The sequence below is a fragment of the Tachypleus tridentatus genome, chromosome 1, assembly GCF_004210375.1.
Source record: "Tachypleus tridentatus isolate NWPU-2018 chromosome 1, ASM421037v1, whole genome shotgun sequence".
Lineage (NCBI taxonomy): Eukaryota > Metazoa > Arthropoda > Merostomata > Xiphosura > Limulidae > Tachypleus > Tachypleus tridentatus.
This window is the reverse complement of record NC_134825.1, coordinates 104,934,668-104,954,753: the sequence shown is the minus strand read 5'-3', so window position 1 is coordinate 104,954,753 and position 20,086 is coordinate 104,934,668. Positions and strand designations below refer to the sequence as shown.

General features: G+C 35.1%; 1 protein-coding gene across 5 annotated transcripts; it reads left to right on the top strand.

The window, feature by feature from the left end:
- The first annotated feature begins 8,307 nt into the window (after window positions 1-8,307).
- On the top strand, window positions 8,308-17,868 carry LOC143257408 (ets DNA-binding protein pokkuri-like). 5 transcript variants are annotated; one of them, XM_076516032.1, is made up of 3 exons: window positions 8,308-8,634; window positions 14,274-14,470; window positions 14,932-17,868. In XM_076516032.1, exons 1-3 carry the CDS (start codon window positions 8,624-8,626, stop codon window positions 15,144-15,146), a joined length of 423 nt encoding a protein of 140 aa, XP_076372147.1. In that variant the 5' UTR covers window positions 8,308-8,623; the 3' UTR covers window positions 15,147-17,868. The 5 variants fall into 5 exon arrangements, with proteins under 5 accessions (XP_076372147.1, XP_076372157.1, XP_076372167.1 ...); XM_076516042.1 differs by lacking the exon at window positions 8,308-8,634 and adding an exon at window positions 8,878-9,064; XM_076516052.1 differs by lacking the exon at window positions 8,308-8,634 and adding an exon at window positions 11,907-12,006.
- The last annotated feature ends 2,218 nt before the right edge of the window (window positions 17,869-20,086 follow it).

Sequence of the window (20,086 nt, the reverse complement as noted above, 5' to 3'; positions counted from 1 at the left end):
AGATATATCCGTATTATATTTAACCAACAGGTCAGTACGTTCACCACACTGTGCACGGTTACTGATGGGTCATATACCAACATTTGAAGATTTAACTGACGAATCCACTAGAACTGTGATTCACTATAGTGTATAAATATGTATTTAAAATATGTTATTACATATTTACGCTAGCGAACTGTTTAGTACCTTTCACAGGAGCACTTGGTGAACACAGTACGATGGCGTACAGACCATGAGATTAGCCTACGGACTACACAAAACACTATGTTAGGTGCGAACGTTTATAAAGAGTGCGGTACAGTAAACACAAACTATGAAAATCTCAGCGAAACGCGTAGAAAACATCATAGAATGTATCAAAAATCATATCTTATGAATTCCCACAGACGAAACTGATTTTATTTTTTTACTAGTTTAGGTACTGCCATCTATTGATAGGTTAGGAAAGTTTTTTTAAATGTTAACCCTTTTAAAATGGCGTACATCAGTTTCAATTTCGCCTAAATAGTTAATCTGTATTTCATCAGCAGTGTCTCGAACATTAGACATGTGATATTCCAACCACACTATTTTGTAGTTCGTACACAACAATATTATATTAGATCACAAATATTTAAGTTTAAACCCACCAACTTATTGGTAAATTGTTACAACTTTCTAAACCAAAAGTAATGTACTCTAAAATTTAAGGCCGCGGCCTGGCCAGGTGGTTAAGGCACTCGACTTATAATCTGAGGGACGCGGGTTTGAATTTTCGGCACACCAAGCATGGTCGCCCTTTCAGCCGTGGGGGCGTTATAATGTGACGGTCAATTCCACTATTCGTTGGTAAAAGAGTAGCCCGAGAGTTGACGGTGGGTGATGATGACTAGCTGCCTTCCCTCTAGTATTACACTGCTAAATTGAGGACGGCTAGTGCAGATAGCCCTCGTGTAGCTTTGCGCGGAATTAAAAACAAGCTAATACACAATGTAATTATATCTACGCTAATCTAAGCTTCTATTCCTATAAAATAGCCATGTTTATAAATCAGGCAGTATTATCCATTGATACACGAGCAAGTGGGTCTGTCTTGATTATCCAAAGATATCTTGAGTCAAGCTTTCGAAACAAAATGACTTTGAATCAAATTCAACGGTAACTTTAATGTTATCAAATCGTGTTTTATCAGAAAACGTTTTACCTGTGATATTTTTTATCTCTAACACTTCTTTATCGGTAATATTTCCCGGCTTTATCAAGAATAGCACGAGTAGTAACTTAAATAACCCCCCCCACACACACACACACACGTACATTTTCCCCGTGGCTCGGCGATAAACTTAATGATTTATTACATTAAAAGTTTGGGTTCGATCATCGAGCTGGACACGGAACAAAGAACCCATTCTGTCGCTTTACGCCATCTGATGTTGCTGAGAGTTTATAATAATATTTTATAAAGCGGAATTTAAACAAAACAACACAGTATTAACAACAAATAATACAGCACGTGCTGGTAAGAAAGTTATTGTGCTTGTTTTCAAGACAGATTATAATTGTACTTTGCTTCTTCATAAAGAACATTTACCTTCAATTGATGGACAATTGAAACGTTTAAATATTTTATATAATATACAAGTTTATAAAAAATAGTTTTAAATAAACTCTTTTCGTTTCTTCTCTTGAAGTATCACAAACACGTTCATCTACTTCAAACATGTCAGTTAATAATTATATCCCTAAAACACAAAAATAACTAATTTATGTTCTCGATCACGTGATATCTTCGTAGAGAAAATTGTGATGAAACACTGTGTTCGGTGAAACGTAATGTTTCTTGAGATATTTTATCTAATAATAGATTACTCAAACAGTTGCGATACTTATGACGACATAACTGTCGGTGAAAAGTTCTTTCTTAAACTCTACTAACTTTAACATAATCATAAAAACGTTTTTTTTTTTACGAAACTTTCTTATATAGAGACAACTATCTGTTGTAGAAACACAAGTGTAGAGGGCGTAGTTTTGAAAGTTTTCTGAAAGAATTCTCTGCCTAAACGACCTATCAAAGGACTTTTTCTTGACTGATAATAAATAGCCCATGTTGTTTACCGTTACAATACGTTCCATCTGGGATACCAAATTTTCATTACACATGCTAATAACGTTGCATATTTATATATATATAAAATGAAACGTAACCTGATGGTAAACTCACACCACACACCTTTAAAATTAATGGTTGTTTCATTTTATGATATTAAGAAGAGGGAAATACACTTTGCTTTGACGTTAAGTTCAAATTAATTCGTGATAAAGAGAAACCTACTTGATGTAAAAATGTATTTTCAAGATGGCTGATATGATTATTAAAATTTTATTTAAAATACAATACAGAACTGTTCTGTACTTTATTTCAATTAAAGTGCTAATACCCACATCAACCGTCTTGAAAATACAAGTTCAATTTAGTCTTTAAATCATAATTTATTCTTCCTGAAGATGGCGCTAAGTAAATGACTCCATCCTCAAATGAGAATCAATGTTACTCTCATTTTCGAGTTTTATAGAGAACACATAAAACTCGTGTTTGGTGGCTACTTATGTTAAAACTTCTCTCCACCCTTTGACTAAATAGCTAAAGGTTAGAGGACTTAAAACGCTAAACTTTGAGATACGATCCCTACTGAACATCAAATGAACGAGCTTGCAACATTTGTGTAGCAGCTTGCAGTGGTGTGATGATGTCTGGCAGTCCAAGTAAGGTAGGTCACAAGGTCATACAGTAGTCGTCAACAACGTTACTGTTTCTCAAGTCCACTTTCAACGCAACGCTGGTTTTCAAGAGCAATTTTTCTGGATTAACGATCACGTTCTAAGTGGTTGTCACAGTTAACTGAAACTCGCGCTAGCGGAAGTGTGCTCTTATAAAACAGGGTTACATAACAATGTGCCATTTACATGGTTCATACGCAAGATAGGAGAGAGGCAGTGTCTCACGCCAAAACAAAGCTCTTGTTAAGGGAGATGACGAAAGGGTAATGATTATAAGGGTTTGTTTTCACCTGAGCCTGAACGTATTTCCTGTGAATACAAACTTATCGTCTCTGAAAATCAGCGTTAATTATGGGGAAAGTAAACGAGTTTTTATTATTTTTATTGAGAACAGAAAGAATCACCAAAATGACAACGTTATTCGTTCTCACAAAGAAGCCTGCACAATGAGCTACTCATACGCAGGGATCGAACTCCGAATTTTAGTGCTACAAGGTTTAAAGCTAACTATTCATCTACCAGGAGACAAAAGACGAACTATCGTAGTCGTTAATTACGTGGATTGTTTATTTAAATCAAAATAATACCAAATAACCCACATTACAAGTAAAAGCTCGTGGTGTATATTAGTATATACGTGGCATATACAAACACGACTTGTTTTGTCTCTATTTAGTGTAATTAAGTAATCCTCGATAATTCACGTATACAGATGGTATCCGTCTTCTGTAGCATGTATTAGTTGTTAAACTTTTCCAAGAAAGATGACACGATAGTTCAAATAAAGCTACTTGACCTGGAGTTGAATTGTGATTACTCGTGACCCCTCCAGTGTGAAACATGACTTCGCGATAAAGGGGCGCGAACCAACGACCATCAGGCTCACAGTCTGCTGCTGCTAATTAATTGTTCATTTTACCACCAGGAGACCAACAGATGTTACAAATGATTGTTACATTACCGTTGTGCTGATTTCAGTAACAACAGGACATGCGTGTTCCATTTCAGAAATGAAACACCAAATGACATAAAGTGGAAAAAATGAAACACCGAATGACATAAAGTGGAAGAAATGAAACACCGAATGACACAAAGTGGAAGAAATGAAACACCGAATGAGAAAATAAAACAAACTTTCTCTTATTTTTTAGAGAAATAACTTTATTTATGCCGTGTATCAAATGAATAATTTTAATAAAACTAACAGAACGTGCAGGTCGCTTCAGCCGGTAGAAACTAGTTTCAGATATTTAGAACACACTGTTCTTGAAGTATGCGTAGTAAGTTTTAAGATTTATATTTCTTACGAATCATTAAAAACTATTATGCTTAATGCGTCACCCGTAAGATGACCATCATCATTGGATGATTGACATTCATCTTCCGTGAACGAGGAAAAGAAGGACTGGAGAAGTCTCGATGCAGATGAGGGTCAGCTGACTGAATAAGAAACAAAACGGGTGTGACTTGATGGGTTGGTGTGATGCAGATGAGGGTCAGCTGATTGAATAAGAAACAACTCGGGTGCGACTTGGTGGGTTGGTGTGATGCAGATGGGGATCAGCTGATTGAATAAGAAACAACTCGGGTGTGACTTGATGGGTTGGTGTGCTGGAGATTGTTATTTGTATTCTCATAAACATGTTCGTGGAGCAGTTATGTTAGTCACTGTTAAATTTAGCAATCAAATATTTGGCGGCTGGGGCTTCTGATTAGTAGCCATCAGTCTAATCTATCAGTTCAAAATTATGGGGGGCCTGGCATTGCCAGGTGGGTCAAGGCGTTTGATTCGTAATCTGAGGATCGTGGGTTCGAATCCCCGTCGTACTAAACATGCTCGCCCTTTCAGCCGTCGGGACGTTATTATGTGACGGTCAATCCCACAATTCGTTGGTAAAAGAGTAGCCCAAGAGTTGGCGGTGGGTGCCGATTACTAGCTGCCTTCCCTCAAGTCTTAGACTGCTAAATTACACTGCAGATAGCCCTCGTGTAGCTTTGCATGAAATTCCAAAAAGCAAGCAAACAAACAAAATTAGGAACAGTTAACAGTCGGTTAGTTCTACATCGTTAAAACAAACAACAGTCGGTGAATGACACATGGGAGAGAGTACTACCCTTTGATGCCGTAAACTTTATCAAGACTACGCACCGCATGACTACAGACTTGAAACGTGACCACTAATTCAAACCATTCACTTCATCCTGTTCATTCGTTTTGTGATTGTCAAGGCAACTAAAATACATCTATTGTAGTGGGAAGTGAGATAATTAACTCACTAAAATATATCTATTGTAGTGGGAAGTGACGTAATTAACTCACTAAAATATATCTGTTGTAGTGGGAAGTGACGTAATTAACTCACTGAAATATATCTGTTGTAGTGGGAAGTGACGTAGTTGTTACAGCTAATACACAATAATAATCACCACAGATTGGTACTTCATAGTTCTACTAATAGTATCATAGGTGATTCAATTCCATTAGTCAAGGGCTTTTACCCACCTAAGCCTAATTAACTACGTTTCGTTAATACAAATACTTATTTCGCTGTTTCTTTTGACCACAATTTTGACTTAAGCCTTCTTTACTTCTATGCTACCTCTACTCACGATCTTTTGCACTCGATGTGGCTACACTAATGTGTTTCCGTACACTAATTTCAAGTGGTAGTTGTCCCGTATCACAACTAGAACAACTGAAATATTTAAAAAGTCTTACAAGTTTATTTTCTGGGGTGGGGGGGGTGAGCAAAAAGCGAGAAATCGTCTCCTTATATTAAATAAACTGACACCAATTCGATCTCTTATCGGGTTTGAAAATAGCTCTAGGTATCTTTGAGGGTAGAATATTATGTGATTAGTTACTTTAAAAACATGAAAGATGGTAGCACTCGTTCATTGATGTCAAAATAAGGGAAAAGTGATGAACGTTTAGTTCGTTTCTCATAACGAGGACATTCTGTCTGATGAGCATCTGTCCTGATTCATAATTAACTTATTTGTTCTTCCTATTAGATCTGATAAAAGGTGATATGTGATATGACAACGAATATGCTTTCCAGTGGGATAAAGTGTTGATTGCATTTAAAGAGCGGTATTTGTGATTTGAATCTAACTGAAAACTGTTACAGTTATACACTAACACGGACGAAACTTCTGATTGTAACCAGACAGTTTCCTGAGACCAACTCACTTTTTGTAAAGTCTGGTTATATTTAGTGGTTTTGTTTGTTCAAAACATTTCTAGTTGTTATTTCACACACCATTTTAAAATACAAAAACACACAAAGTGTTTATAAATTTTACTGTGTCTCGTAGAAAAATGTTAAATTACTAAATCTGTTAATATCTGTTAACAAAGTTAAAATACTAAATCTGTTAATATCCGTTAACAAAGTTAAAATACTAAATCAGTTAATATACGTTAGCAACGTTAAAATACTAAATCTGTTAATATATGTTAACAATATTAAAATACTAAGTCTGTTAATATATGTTAACAATATTAAATACTAAATCTGTTAATATACGTTAACAACGTTAAAATACTAAATCTGTTAATATCCGTTAACAAAGTTAAAATACTAAATCTGTTAATATACGTTAACAACGTTAAAATACTAAATCTGTTAATATCCGTTAGCAACATTAAAATACTAAATCTGTTAATATATGTTAACAAAGTTAAAATACTAAATCTGTTAATATATGTTAACAAAGTTAAAATACTAAATCTGTTAATATTCGTTAGCAACGTTAAAATACTAAATCTGTTAATATACGTTAACAAAGTTAAAATACTAAATCTGTCAATATACGTTAACAAAGTTAAAATACTAAATCTGTTAATATACGTTAACAACGTTAAAATACTAAATCTGTTAATATACGTTAACAAAGTTAAAATACTAAATCTGTTAATATCCGTTAGCAACATTAAAATACTAAATCTGTTAATGTATGTTAACAACGTTAAAATACTAAATCTGTTAATATCCGTTACCAACATTAAAATACTAAATCTGTTAATGTATGTTAACAACGTTAAAATACTAAATCTGTTAATATCCGTTAGCAACATTAAAATACTAAATCTGTTAATGTATGTTAACAACGTTAAAATAAAGAATCTGTTAATATCCGTTAGCAACATTGAAATACTAAATCTGTTAATATATGTTAACAAAGTTAAAATACTAAATCTGTTAATATATGTTAACAAAGGTAAAATACTAAATCTGTTAATATACGTTAACAACGTTAAAATACTAAATCTGTTAATATACGTTAACAAAGTTAAAATACTAAATCTGTTAATGTATGTTAAGAATATTAAATACTAAATATTTTAATATACGTTAACAACATTAAAATACTAAATCTGTTAATATATGTTAACAAAGTTAAAATACTAAATCTGTTAATATCCGTTAACAAAGTTAAAATACTAAATCTGTTAATATCCGTTAGCAACATTAAAATACTAAATTTGTTAATATACGTTAACAACGTTAAAATACTAAATCTGTTAATATACGTTAACAAAGTTAAAATACTAAATTTGTTAATATCTGTTAGCAACATTAAAATACTAAATCTGTTAATGTATGTTAACAACGTTAAAATACTAAATCTGTTAATATCCGTTAGCAACATTAAAATACTAAATCTGTTAATGTATTTTAAGAACGTTAAATACTGAATCTGTTAATATCCGTTAGCAACATTAAAATACTTAATCTGTTAATATATGTTAACAAAGTTAAAATACTTTATCTGTTAATATCCGTTAACAAAGTTAAAATACTAAATCTGTTAATATACGTTAACAACGTTAAAATACTAAATCTGTTAATATACGTTAACAAAGTTAAAATACTAAATCTGTTAATATACGTTAACAACGTTAAAATACTAAATCTGTTAATGTATGTTAACAACGTTAAAATACTAAATCAGTTAATATACGTTAGCAACGTTAAAATACTAAATCTGTTAATATACGTTAAGAAAATTAAAATACTAAGTCTCTTAAGAGACATCAACGTGTTTAATCCAGTTGTTAACTAAGAGAATATCACGTGCTATTTACCTCGCAAACTTGTGACTCAAGAGGCGATGAATCGCACTTTACTGGTTCACTCGTATAAGGTCACAAGAAGGAATACATTATAAAGATAATTTATTTCGTACTGGGAAAGACCTGGTCCAATAAAATGGACTGAGATATAATTTTAGCCTCTGAGTAACCGACCTCTAACAACAAGGAATTGAAAAGAGTCATCTGTGGGCATTCATCTCCCCTACCGACTAAAAAAGAAAAAAAGGCCAATTGTGTTTAAAACATATGCCAAGTTAGCACTGTCAAATGATCGATATTATGTTAGAGAACAGTCTTTATTTCTTGACTATGGTAAAACAAGTGTGATGAAAATTATGTTTTCATTTCCAACACATCTACGTACGATATTTACTGGATTCCATCTCGATTCCACCTTCTCGTTCGTACCCAGTCAACTGTGCCTTTAAGACTTGTCCCTATTCAGGGCCGGAAGCATGGTGGACAATAGAACAGCTATTTGTCAGAGAAAGGAATGCGTTTCCGCTCCCCGACTGCTTTTCGACCCTGAGGCGGATGCAAGCTGAAGCGGAAACATTAAGGTTCTATTTTGGCGCAACCAGTCACGTTCAAAGCTTTCGCTGGGGTTCTGTTGCCTCGTGGGGTGAGACTCCTTCTTGTGTTGTGCAGTTCCTTTAACGTTCAGTTTGTAACGAGGAAGAGACAGCGAAACGTTGTGTATATGTGTGTGTGTTGGCTGGTGATTCACCGTTTCTCCTTGTCAGAACAAATTTACGAAGAATGAAGGACAGGTAAGACCGGCCATCGCTGGTCAAATTCTTTAATGGTATTTTATCTCAGAAATAGTAAAAGTTACATTTTGAAACACGTTACGAAAGAGGTAAGTTTTCGTCTATTTCGGGAATCACCTAAATATAATTTAAAAACAAGAAAAAAGATTCATTTCGCTTTCGAAACTGCTGGCGACAGAAATTTCAACATGAATTGTTGTGTTTAGTTTAAGACTGGGTATATATATCAGTAGTTGTTTACATATACAAATGATCTAAAATGTATTTGTTTGTTTTATATGTATCTGCGTTGTGTTCTTCGGAGATGGAACCTCGAACTATAGTACCATAAATCTCAAAGTCACTGCTGAGCTGTTGGGGCAGTTTATTTTATTATATAAGTGAATGGTTCAAAGAACGTAAAACGTGTGTTATAAGACTTAAAGTTATGGTAAGTGACATCTTTTGAGCTGAGAATTTGACTTAGGTTTTAGATACATGTATTGAAATAGTTCCAGTAATTGTTGTTTCTCGAGAGCTATTTCAATCCAGAGGGTTAGTGTAGTTTGTTGTATAGCCAGTTTTAAAAAGACCAGCTCTACATGATCTGTCTTTAATTAAAACATGTAATCTGTTGTAAAATCAGTTTTAAAAACATCAGGTTTCCTTGGTTTGTTTATATATAACTGCTAGTTACCAATGCCTGTACAGTTGTATTCAATATTTGCTAATGACCGTATACAATCAATGGCCAATTTATTAGATACACCTACTCTTTAATGCTAATAGCCAAATAGCGAATCATATGGCTGCAGCTCAATATATAAAGCAAGCAGACATGGTCATGAGATTTAGTTGTTGTTCGAGAAAGCTGGCTGACAGGAAGACCACAAATATTTAAATAACCACTCTTCACAACAGTTGTGTACAAAAGGGCATTTCTGAACGCACAATGCGTCGAACCTTGAAGTAGTTGGACACAACTGCAGAAGACCACGCTGGGTTCGACTCCTGTCAGCTAAGAACAGGAAGATGAGGCTACAGTGGACATGGGATCACCAAAACTGGATGATTGAAGATTAGGAAAACGTCGTTTGGTAAGATGAATTTCGATTTCTGCTGCAACTCTGAAGATGATAGGATCAGAATTTGATGTAAACAGCATGAATCCTTGGATCCATCTGCTGGTGGTGGTGTGATGGTATGGGGAATGTTTTCTTAGTACACATCAGGCTCCTTAATACCAATTGAGCATCATTTTAATACCACAGCATACATAAGCATTGTTGCTGACCACGTGCATCCCTTTATGGCCTCAGTCTTCCCGGATTTTAATGGCTATTTCCAGCTGGATAATGCACCGTGTCACAAAGCATACATTATTTCAAGCTGGTTCTACGAACTTGGTAGTAATTTCGGTGTACTTCAACGGCCTGCACAGTTCCCAGGTCTTAATCCAATACATCACCTTGGGAATGAGATGGAACTGGAGGTTTGTAGTATGAATGTGTGGCTGACACATTTGCAGGAAGTGTGTGATGCTGTCGAGCCAACATGAACCAAAATCTCTAAAGAATGTTTTTAGCACCTTGTTGAATCTATGCCATGAAGAATTCCGGCTGTTCTGATACGAGATAGGTGTACCTAATAAAGTGGCTACTGTGTGTACATTATGTATACCATATTTGTTATTAATACCCAGTATTTACTAACGTTTTCCTGTTTATTTTGCTTGCATTTAAAAAAAAAAAATACTAAAATTAACAATATTGATCTTACGTATAAATAGTTTAATGAAAATATGGACTTCATTACTGAGAAATATACTATACGAGTCACAAGTTCTATTAGATAGCATTCCTAGATCGTGCTCGGAGTTAAATTCAATGATAAGGAATCTTTAATAAAATTTTCTTTGAATTCATTCACTGTTAAACGCATTTTTAGAGTTATAAGCCCTTATAATTAGACCTTTAAGTTCGTCAAGTGCGTAAAAGTGTGTTGTGAAAACTTACATTTAAAGAAAACAACAACAACAACGAACACGTAATTTTGTTCTCTTAAAAAAAAAAAAAGTGATCGTTGTTGGGCTACAGTAGAGATACCGAAACGTTATATACTCAAACACAGACGAAACGTCGTCCTGCTCAAGAAACAGGGCACCTGTAGAGAAACGTTGTGAAACTCGAGAAACAAGGTAGGAACAGTCCATTGGAACATTGCGTAAAGTACCAACGAAGCAACACAAACGATTACTATGGCATGAACGTTGTCTGCTAACGAAACGTGTTTACAATCGGTTATTTCATCAGATTTTAAATTTTAAACACTGTATTACTTATTCGGTTCCATTGGGAAAGAAGTGTATTAAACAGTACTCTTAAGATTTTAGTCTTAAACGAGTGATTGAACTTTTTAAATGTGATGTTTTTAGCAATTTCATTTTTTTATGGTCAACTTCCAACATTTTCATCGTTACGAACAGGCCTTTTTGTTGGTTAAGAGTGTTCATGGGAAAACTATGTGCTGCTAATTTACACGTTTTGAATACTCGAGATAAATTTGGGAATGTTGCGTTGATGAGCTGGTGTTGCTTGAGTGACCAACTGCAACAACGCCTTGCAAGCTTGAGAGCTAACAAAGGAAGCAGACTGACCTCTTACGAGTTCGTTTCCCGTGTCAGAGAAGGCTCTTGTGTGATATCGAGTTTTATTTTCTTCAATATAAGATCAAATTGTTTAATTTCAAAATGCTCCCGTTGTAACAGCAGCTATTTTCATTTCTTCGAAAAAAGTGTGATGTCACACTATTGAAATTAAATTTTGTTAATTTGTTTGTTGGATTTGGCTCAAAGTTGCATGAAGACTATTTGTTCCTAACTTTGAAGTTATAGAAGAAATTTTATTCCTAAATAAACAATGACAACACTACATCTTCTTGCAATAAGTTCGTATCAAGACAGATGGTTAACTTAAACACTCCAAAACAGCGGTAAAACGACGAATACAAAGTTATTTAGAAATATTTTTCTTGCTTATTTTACTTTTCACTTAAATGCAATACAGATATAACACGGGTAGGGTTAGCCGTATAGTTCGCTAGTTAGGCATTTTGTTCATTTCATATTTTGTGTTTCCTAACAAAAAATAAAAAAAATAAATAATGATTCTTGTTATTAGCATTTTTGGAAAAAAAGAAATAGTTATATTGCAAGCTATTTGATGCACCACAATATTGTGTTTTATAGGTGACGTCATTTATTCGTGTAACATATTGTCGAATATTTTGTAATTTATAGATGGCGCTATACACTTTCGCAGCGATTTGTTACTGAGTTAGGCCTAATTATATTTCCTGATTTCGATGAATAATTTTGAGAATTTTAAAATAAATGTAAGTAGTCCTTAAAAGCACTTGATAACAGAGCTTAAGTAAAAAGAGAAATGGATGTTTGTGGTGTGTTTAATTTCATAAAATATTCATTTTATTCCTGTCTTGCATCATATTGCTATTAATATTATAGTGTTAGGTATGATGCCTTAATTTCGCTCCACCCCAAATTGTGGTAACAGAAGTTACGAATATCTAACTGCACAATATGGTTTGTAATAAAAATCTCATGTACTGATGTTATTAAGACAATGTGTAAAACGTAAAAATATTAATCCTTTCTGAGACAAGTTTAATAACAATAGTTGTCTGTGTATATAAAGTAAAACTGTCTTATTGTCTAAGTCATTTTGAGACCTTGTAGCTAGTATCGACACCAGCGGCGGGAAGTGCGCACTTAACATTCTAACGTCGCAAGTTGTCATGAGATACTAACTTGCTGATCCAATTTCAATGACGCGTGGCAGATGGAACACCAACTATCGAGTGTAAATGGATGACCAACTTTGGATTGACAAATATTTCAATTTAAAACTTTATTGCTGCGAATTATACATGAAGATGTTCTATATCTTCTAATGCCCATAAAGAGATATAGTTAGCAGTAGTGTCTTAATATGCAGTAATGTAACACTGATTGGTGGCTGGTAACATCATTAAGTATTATCTCGTATTCTTCAATATTAGTATGGAAAATTTTACTACAATTTTTCCACAGCCAGTGTGTTATCCAATGCCCGAAAATACATGGAGGGGAAAGTTGGTTAGTTTAAACATCAAGATGACAAAAACGCACGCCAGTAATGTGCTAGACAAATGTGACGCGCGTGCGGGCAGGTGTGTGACGCGTGCTCAGCGTCGTTTTGTTGTTTGTAAAACACGCTTTTTGATGCATCAGCTGCTTGTCGGCGTCCGGAACTTTATAGGGTAAGAAACCTTTTATGATAGTCACGTGGGGATCCCCTGGACACCAACAGCTGTTTTACGAGCGCAGAGCAGTGTTTGACTTTGCGACGACACATAGCAAGATACATTAGTCTTACTTTTCAAACTTCCACGTAAGTTATAGTGGGCTAGTTAACGAACGTGCATAATATGTGTTTATAGGAAAGTTCACATTTACGTTAGTTTCTATAGATCTCTGTATATGTTAGGTTTGATGCTGAAAGATTAAAGAAACAACCTATTAGAGCTATGGAGGCAAGAAAGAGGAAGGTACTATTCACTTGAGGTTTTATTAGACATATACTGTTCACTGGAGGTGTTATTAGAAAGGTGCTGTTCACTAGAGGTGTTATTAGACAGTTACTGTTCAGTTGAGGTGTTATTAGACAGCTGCTGTTTAGTTGAGGCGTTATTAGAAAGGTACTGTCCACCGGAAGTGTTATTAGAAAGGTGCTGTTCACTGGAGGTGTTATTAGACAGGTACTGTTCACTGGAGGTGTTATTAGAAAGGCGCTGTTCGGTTGAGGTGTTTAAACAGGTACTGTTCATTGGAGGTGTTATTAATCACGTATTGTTCACTGGAGGTGTTATTAGAAAGGTGCTGTTGAGTTGAGGTGTTGTTAGAAAGGTACTGTTCACTGGAAGTGTTATTAGAAAGGTGCTATTCACTGGAGGTGCTATTAGAAAGGTGCTGTTCAGTTGAGGTGTTGTTAGAAAGGTACTGTTCACTGGAAGTGTTATTAGAAAGGTGCTATTCACTGTAGGTTTTATTAGAAAGTACTGTTCATTTGAGGTGTATACAGATGGAGATAATTGTAAAAGGTGTGAACGTTATTTATTTATTTTTGTGAGAAAGGTGGCAAGCTTTCATTACATTGGTAGGTTCTTTAATCACGTCTGTAGGCTTGCGTAGGTTTATCTCCATACAACCACTGATATATTTCCTGTTTGATGTTTGGCTATCACCCTTTGAATAAAGATAATTCTGAAGAGTTTTATTTCCGGTATACCATATCAGTAAAAGCACAAACGACCCTTTTGGTTTGGTCTAGTTCATTTTGAATTTCGCGCAAAGCTGCCCGAGAGCTATCCGCGCTAGTAGTCCATAATTTAGCAGTGTAAGACTAGAGGGAAGGCAGCTAGTCATCATCACCCACCGCCAACTCTTGGGGTACTCTTTTATCAACGAATAATGGGATTGACCGTCACATTATAATGCTCCCACTGAAAGCGCGAGCATGTTTGGAGTGACGGGGATTCGAACCCGCGACCCTTTTCATAACACATTCACTACAGTAACTCACTGTATTTTTATTTTTTTTTAGATCTAACACCCTGATGATGCACACTACCCTTCTTCCCGAGACCCTGGCTTGTCCTTGTCACGGTGTTTCCGCATTCACTGTACCTTCCTTTCTCGACCCCTGGGATCGCCTCAAGCTCGTGGATTCCTGGCCTCATGGAGACCAAGTTACTGCGGAACCAACTTCTACAGCTGCTACTGAACTTCTTCTGCCTAAAGGTACCAAACTCATGACGTTATCTATTTCTTATCTCCTTCTTAATTGACATGCGCAGAACAAATAGATTTGATGTAGAAACATTGAAGCTAAAACAAGTTTTAGAAGAGAACGTACATTTCTACAATACAATCAGAGTTAACATTTCTTTTAAAGAATCAGTACCATAGTTATGAAAATCATAGTAACACGTTTAAATAGACATAACATTGCTGCAACAAATAGAAACACATAACAATAACATGGTTCTCTGGTATAAGGTATAATTTGATTTTCTTCATGTTATTGATTGAGATTATCGCGTTGTGGAGCCAATTTATTTGTTTTCTTCTAATCAACTGTTAAAAATAATGGTTTACAAAGTAAAACAACAAATTGTTTTTATAATAATTTTATCTAGCCTAGTTTTGTACGATCGTTCGGATAATCCAACATACATCCTGTTTGTTTTATTCTTTGATAGACCCACGTCACTGGACACGTGAGCACGTAGCCTTGTGGTTGCAACACATGACGTCACGTCATCGCTTACCTGCAGTGCAGTTGGATCGCTTTCTAATGAATGGAAAGGCATTGTGCCTTATGAACATAGAAATGTTTGTCAGACGAGTTCCACTCGGCGGCAAGCTACTCTACAAGGACTTCCAGCTCAGGTTGAGCAGCGCTCTCTATTGTTAATATTTATTAAGAAGAAAAGATATGTAAGACATACGAAACTGTATCGTGGAGCTAGTCATTTGATGTGTGATATTTTTGTTCTGTATCACGAAGTTATTTGTTCATTATGTGTGTAAGTAAACGGTAACATAAGTCCAGACATGCTATTCCTATATTTCTAAGGTTATTTACCATTGAACTAAGCCAGAGACTAACATGCCATAGGATTATAAAGTAAGGACACATTGAGTTCTTGTGAAGACTGTGAGTTTTGCGCACTTTGTTTTCCCTGTTGTATTGTGTCACCAATAAATCTCACAGAACATTTTGTTTTGAATGTATACATTAAGTTTCGTAATTAATTCATACGTTTGCCACTTGATATTTGTCAAAGAGTAACTTGGAGGTATAGAAACTGGTTCCCATATCTCGATGAACTAATAGTAATTTTGACCAAAGCAAGCTGGACCGGGCGTCTCATTGCCACAAAAATGCGCTCCGCACTTTGGGATCGTGGAGGCACAATAAGAATAACGGTCAAATCCAACCATTCTGTGACACAAGAGTTACCAACCCTGTAGTCTTTCAAGTTCGACATCTGGGACAATGATGCTAAAATAACTAGTGTATATTTTGACAGAAATCCGAAAACAAAGAAATGAAAGCCAGATACATACATAGATCAGAGTAAAAATAACAAAACTGAAACCGAGTAACCATTTAAATATGCAGGTCGAACTATAAGAGTGAACCGTTATGCAACAGAAAATTATAATGAATGGAATTCGTTAAGTTTTCAATTGGTAAACGCTGTTATTATCAACAAGTGTGAAGACCAGCAGTCCAAATTCCTGGGGTTGTATAGTGTGTTTTTAACGTGCTTTATTAAGCCTTTTTTAACTCATAACACAGTAAAAATAATTGAAGACAGATGGGTTTAGATGAACATAGCTTATTTCTGTACATATGTTAGTACAAAGATCAGCTATGAGGTACCTGCACAATACTCACTAAAGGGATTAAAACCCTAATTATATCATTGCAATCTTTTAACCTAACCGTGAGCCTTGGAACCTATCAATTAGTTTAGTTATACATAAATTAATAATTTAGTGAATTCCTTTTGTCACTAACTATTCTATTACTAGAAGAACTGTATTACTAGCAACAGTGATAAATATGTCAGCTGTACAGTGATACAGCTATTACTACAAGAACTGTGTTACTAACAACAGTGATAAATATGTCAGCTGTACAGTGACAGAGCTATTACTACAAGAACTGTGTTACTAACAACAGTGATAAATATGTTAACTGTACAGTGACAGAGCTATTACTACAAGAACTGTATTACTAACAACAGTGATAAATATGTCAGCTGTACAGTGACACAGCTATTACGACAAGAACTGTACTGCTAGCAACAGTAATATGTCAACTGTACAGTGACAGAGCTGTTACTTGAAGAACTCTATTACTAACAACAGTGACAAATATGTCAGCTGTACAGTGACACAGCTATTACTACAAGAACTGTACTGCTAGCAACAGTAATATGTTAACTGTACAGTGACAGAGCTGTTACTAGAAGAATTGTATTACTAGCAACAGTGATAAATATGTCAGCTGTACAGTGACAGAGCTATTACTACAAGAACTGTACTGCTAGCAACAGTAATATGTTAACTGTACAGTGACAGAGCTGTTACTAGAAGAACTGTACTGCTAGCAACAGTGATAAATATGTCAGCTGTACAGTGACAGAGCTGTTACTAGAAGGACTGTATTGCTAACAACAGTGATAAATATGTCAGCTGTACAGTGACACAGCTATTACTACAAGAACTGTACTGCTTGCAACAGTGATAAATATGTCAGCTGTACAGTGACAGAGCTATTACTACAAGAACTGTATTACTAACAACAGTGATAAATATGTCAGCTGTACAGTGACACAGCTATTACTACAAGAACTGTACTGCTAGCAACAGTGATATGTTAACTGTACAGTGACAGACCTATTACTACAAGAACTGTATTACTAACAACAGTGATAAATATGTCAGCTGTACAGTGACACAGCTATTACTACAAGAACTGTACTGCTAGCAACAGTGATATGTTAACTGTACAGTGACAGAGCTGTTACTACAAGAACTGTATTACTAACAACAGTGATAAATTTGTCAGCTGTACAGTGACACAGCTATTACTAAAAGAACTGTACTGCTAGCAACAGTGATAAATATGCCAGCTGTACAGTGACAGAGCTGTTACTAGAAGAACTGTATTACTAACAACAGTGATGAATATGTCAGCTGTACAGTGACACAGCTATTACTACAAGAATTGTACTGCTAGCAACAGTGACAAATATGTCAGCTGTACAGTGACAGAGCTGTTACTAGAAGAACTGTATTACTAACAACAGTGATAAATATGTGAGCTGTACAGTGACACAGCTATTACTACAAGAACTGTACTGCTAGCAACAGTGAGAAATATGTCAACTGTACAGTGACAGAGCTGTTACTTCAAGAACTGTTATCCTAGCAACAGCAATAAATATGTTGACTGTGTTGTGGCAGAGTTATTACTACAAGAACTGTACTCTCCTAGCAACAATGTATGTAAATATAATGTTGCTGTTTATTGTATGTCTACTTAACTTCTTCCCATGGTGTTTATGGATCTTTAACAAAATCATATGGAGGTTCAATAAAGCTTATGCTAGAGTAAGTACAATAATCTGTGTTGTGGTTTTTTTACGACCATTTCTTTCCACTAGTTCACCATGTGTTGATGGATTTTCAGCAAATATTGCGTGAATGTTTGTTGTATCAATGTGGAGATACATGTATATGTGCGGTTTCACATTTCTTTGATTATGTTTTTAAGGGTGCTTTTTACAATTACGTATAAGGGAAGCAACTCTTCATGTACCAAAGGCAACTTTCAATAATCATTTATGTTCGTTCTCTTCTGTAAGTGGATGGATTTGCCATCTAGTGATAACTATCTTAACTATGTAGTATCAGAAGTACGTTTGCAGGAAATAACACTGCTAGCAACAACGATAGGTGCGTTGACATCATTACAGGGTGTCCCAGAAGTCTGGACCCATAGAGAAAAATACAAAATTTCATTTTAATTTGTTACCCAAAATGCCTACCAATCACAAACTAGTTCTTTGTATACTGTGCCTTCGGGGTATTTACTTCCCTTAAATGTGTATAGCTGACACTAGAAATGTGTTTGTGTGACTTTAAGAATAGATTTTATTTATTTATATTAAGAATATATATATATATATGTCTATTTTTCTATGGAGTCAAAATTTCAAAACACCCTGTACAATAATTAACTCTGAAAACAATGATGAAGTGATTGTGTTAACTTATTGTAAAGAAATGAACCCCTAACAACATCGATAAATTAAATGTGTTAACTAACCGTGACGCAACAGGAATACGAGAGAATAAAAACCTACTGAACAGTAAAAAAGACATCGTATGTTGTTGTCGCTTAACATATTTATAATTAGCAAAAAATATCTTTCTCGATACAGCGGTTGAATGAGTTAACTTTGTGTAGTATTGTTTTTGTTTAGAATATATTCCAGCCCTTAGCATGAAATCTTTGTCGTGAGTGGTAGAGAGCGCATCACGTGACTTAGAATCTTTTTTAGTTTTCCCTGGTTGTTAAGGCCGTTGCTATGTGTGTGAGGTCGTAGCGGAAATTTCACAGACGACGGTAGCACGGTGAAAGTATGGTGATTTATTTAGGCCTAATTACAAATAATATGCTCAAACCCACGAAATAAATGTGGACACATTTTATAGTGTAAGACATCATTTACTCACACATGAAGAGCTACAGAGGTGTTTAGATAGCAGACATTTTAAGACAATTTTATTCGCTTCAGTTAAAACGTGGTGATTTACTTAGGCCCAATTTACAAACAACGGCAGAAGTCTCGCCATCATCCAAGGCGAATTTGCTACTGTAGTTAGACAGGTGCGTAGTTTATAGTTTATTGTTATGATTACATGATGGTCTATTATATTTTGAAATGTAAATTATTTCTTATATGACTTATTGGTTTATTTATTACTAATTCTTAACATGAGGTAAAAATCTTCAAAGAAATGTTAAACTTTAAGATTTACATGTAGGCCTCGGTTTGGTGGCTAAGTATACTAAGACATTATATGAGATTAAAACTGAAAACAGAATAAAAATTACTTTTGCCCGTGATGAAGCAATAAAACAACTGCCTTACAGTAGCTCAGTGGCATGTCTGCAGACTTACAGCGATAAAAAACGGGTTTCGATACTCGTGGCAGGCAGAGCTCTGATAACCCTTTGTGTATTGGTTTGGTTTCTTTTGAATTTTGCGCAAAGGTACTTAGAGGGCTATCTGCTTTCCATTTGTGTTGTTTTGTACTTAATTATAAACAACTGTTAACTGGTGAAGTGTTTTATGAGACGTCATTGTCATATTTGGAGAAACAATACCATTCCAATGCGAGGTTTATCTTTAGATACACAATAAAAATTATAATAATAAATATTAACATTTATTTATTTATTTGAAAGTTGAAAACAGGAAAGTTTTCACAGCTTTCAGGCCCAGCATGATCAGGTGGTCAGGGCACTGAACTTGAAATTTGAGGGTCGCGGTTTCGAATCCCCATCACACATGCATGCTCGCTCTTTCAGCCGTGGGGGCTTTATAATGTCACGTTCAATCCCTCACTGTTGGCTGGTAAAAGAGTGACCTAAGAGTTGGCGGTGGGTAGTGATGACTAGCTGACTTTCCTCTAGTCTTACATTGCTAAATAAGGACGGCTAGCGCAGATAATCCTCGTGTAGTTTTGCGCAAAAAAGCAAAACAAACAACAACAATACAAACAATGACAGATTTGAATGGAATGCCATTTCTTCATGTTGATATAAAG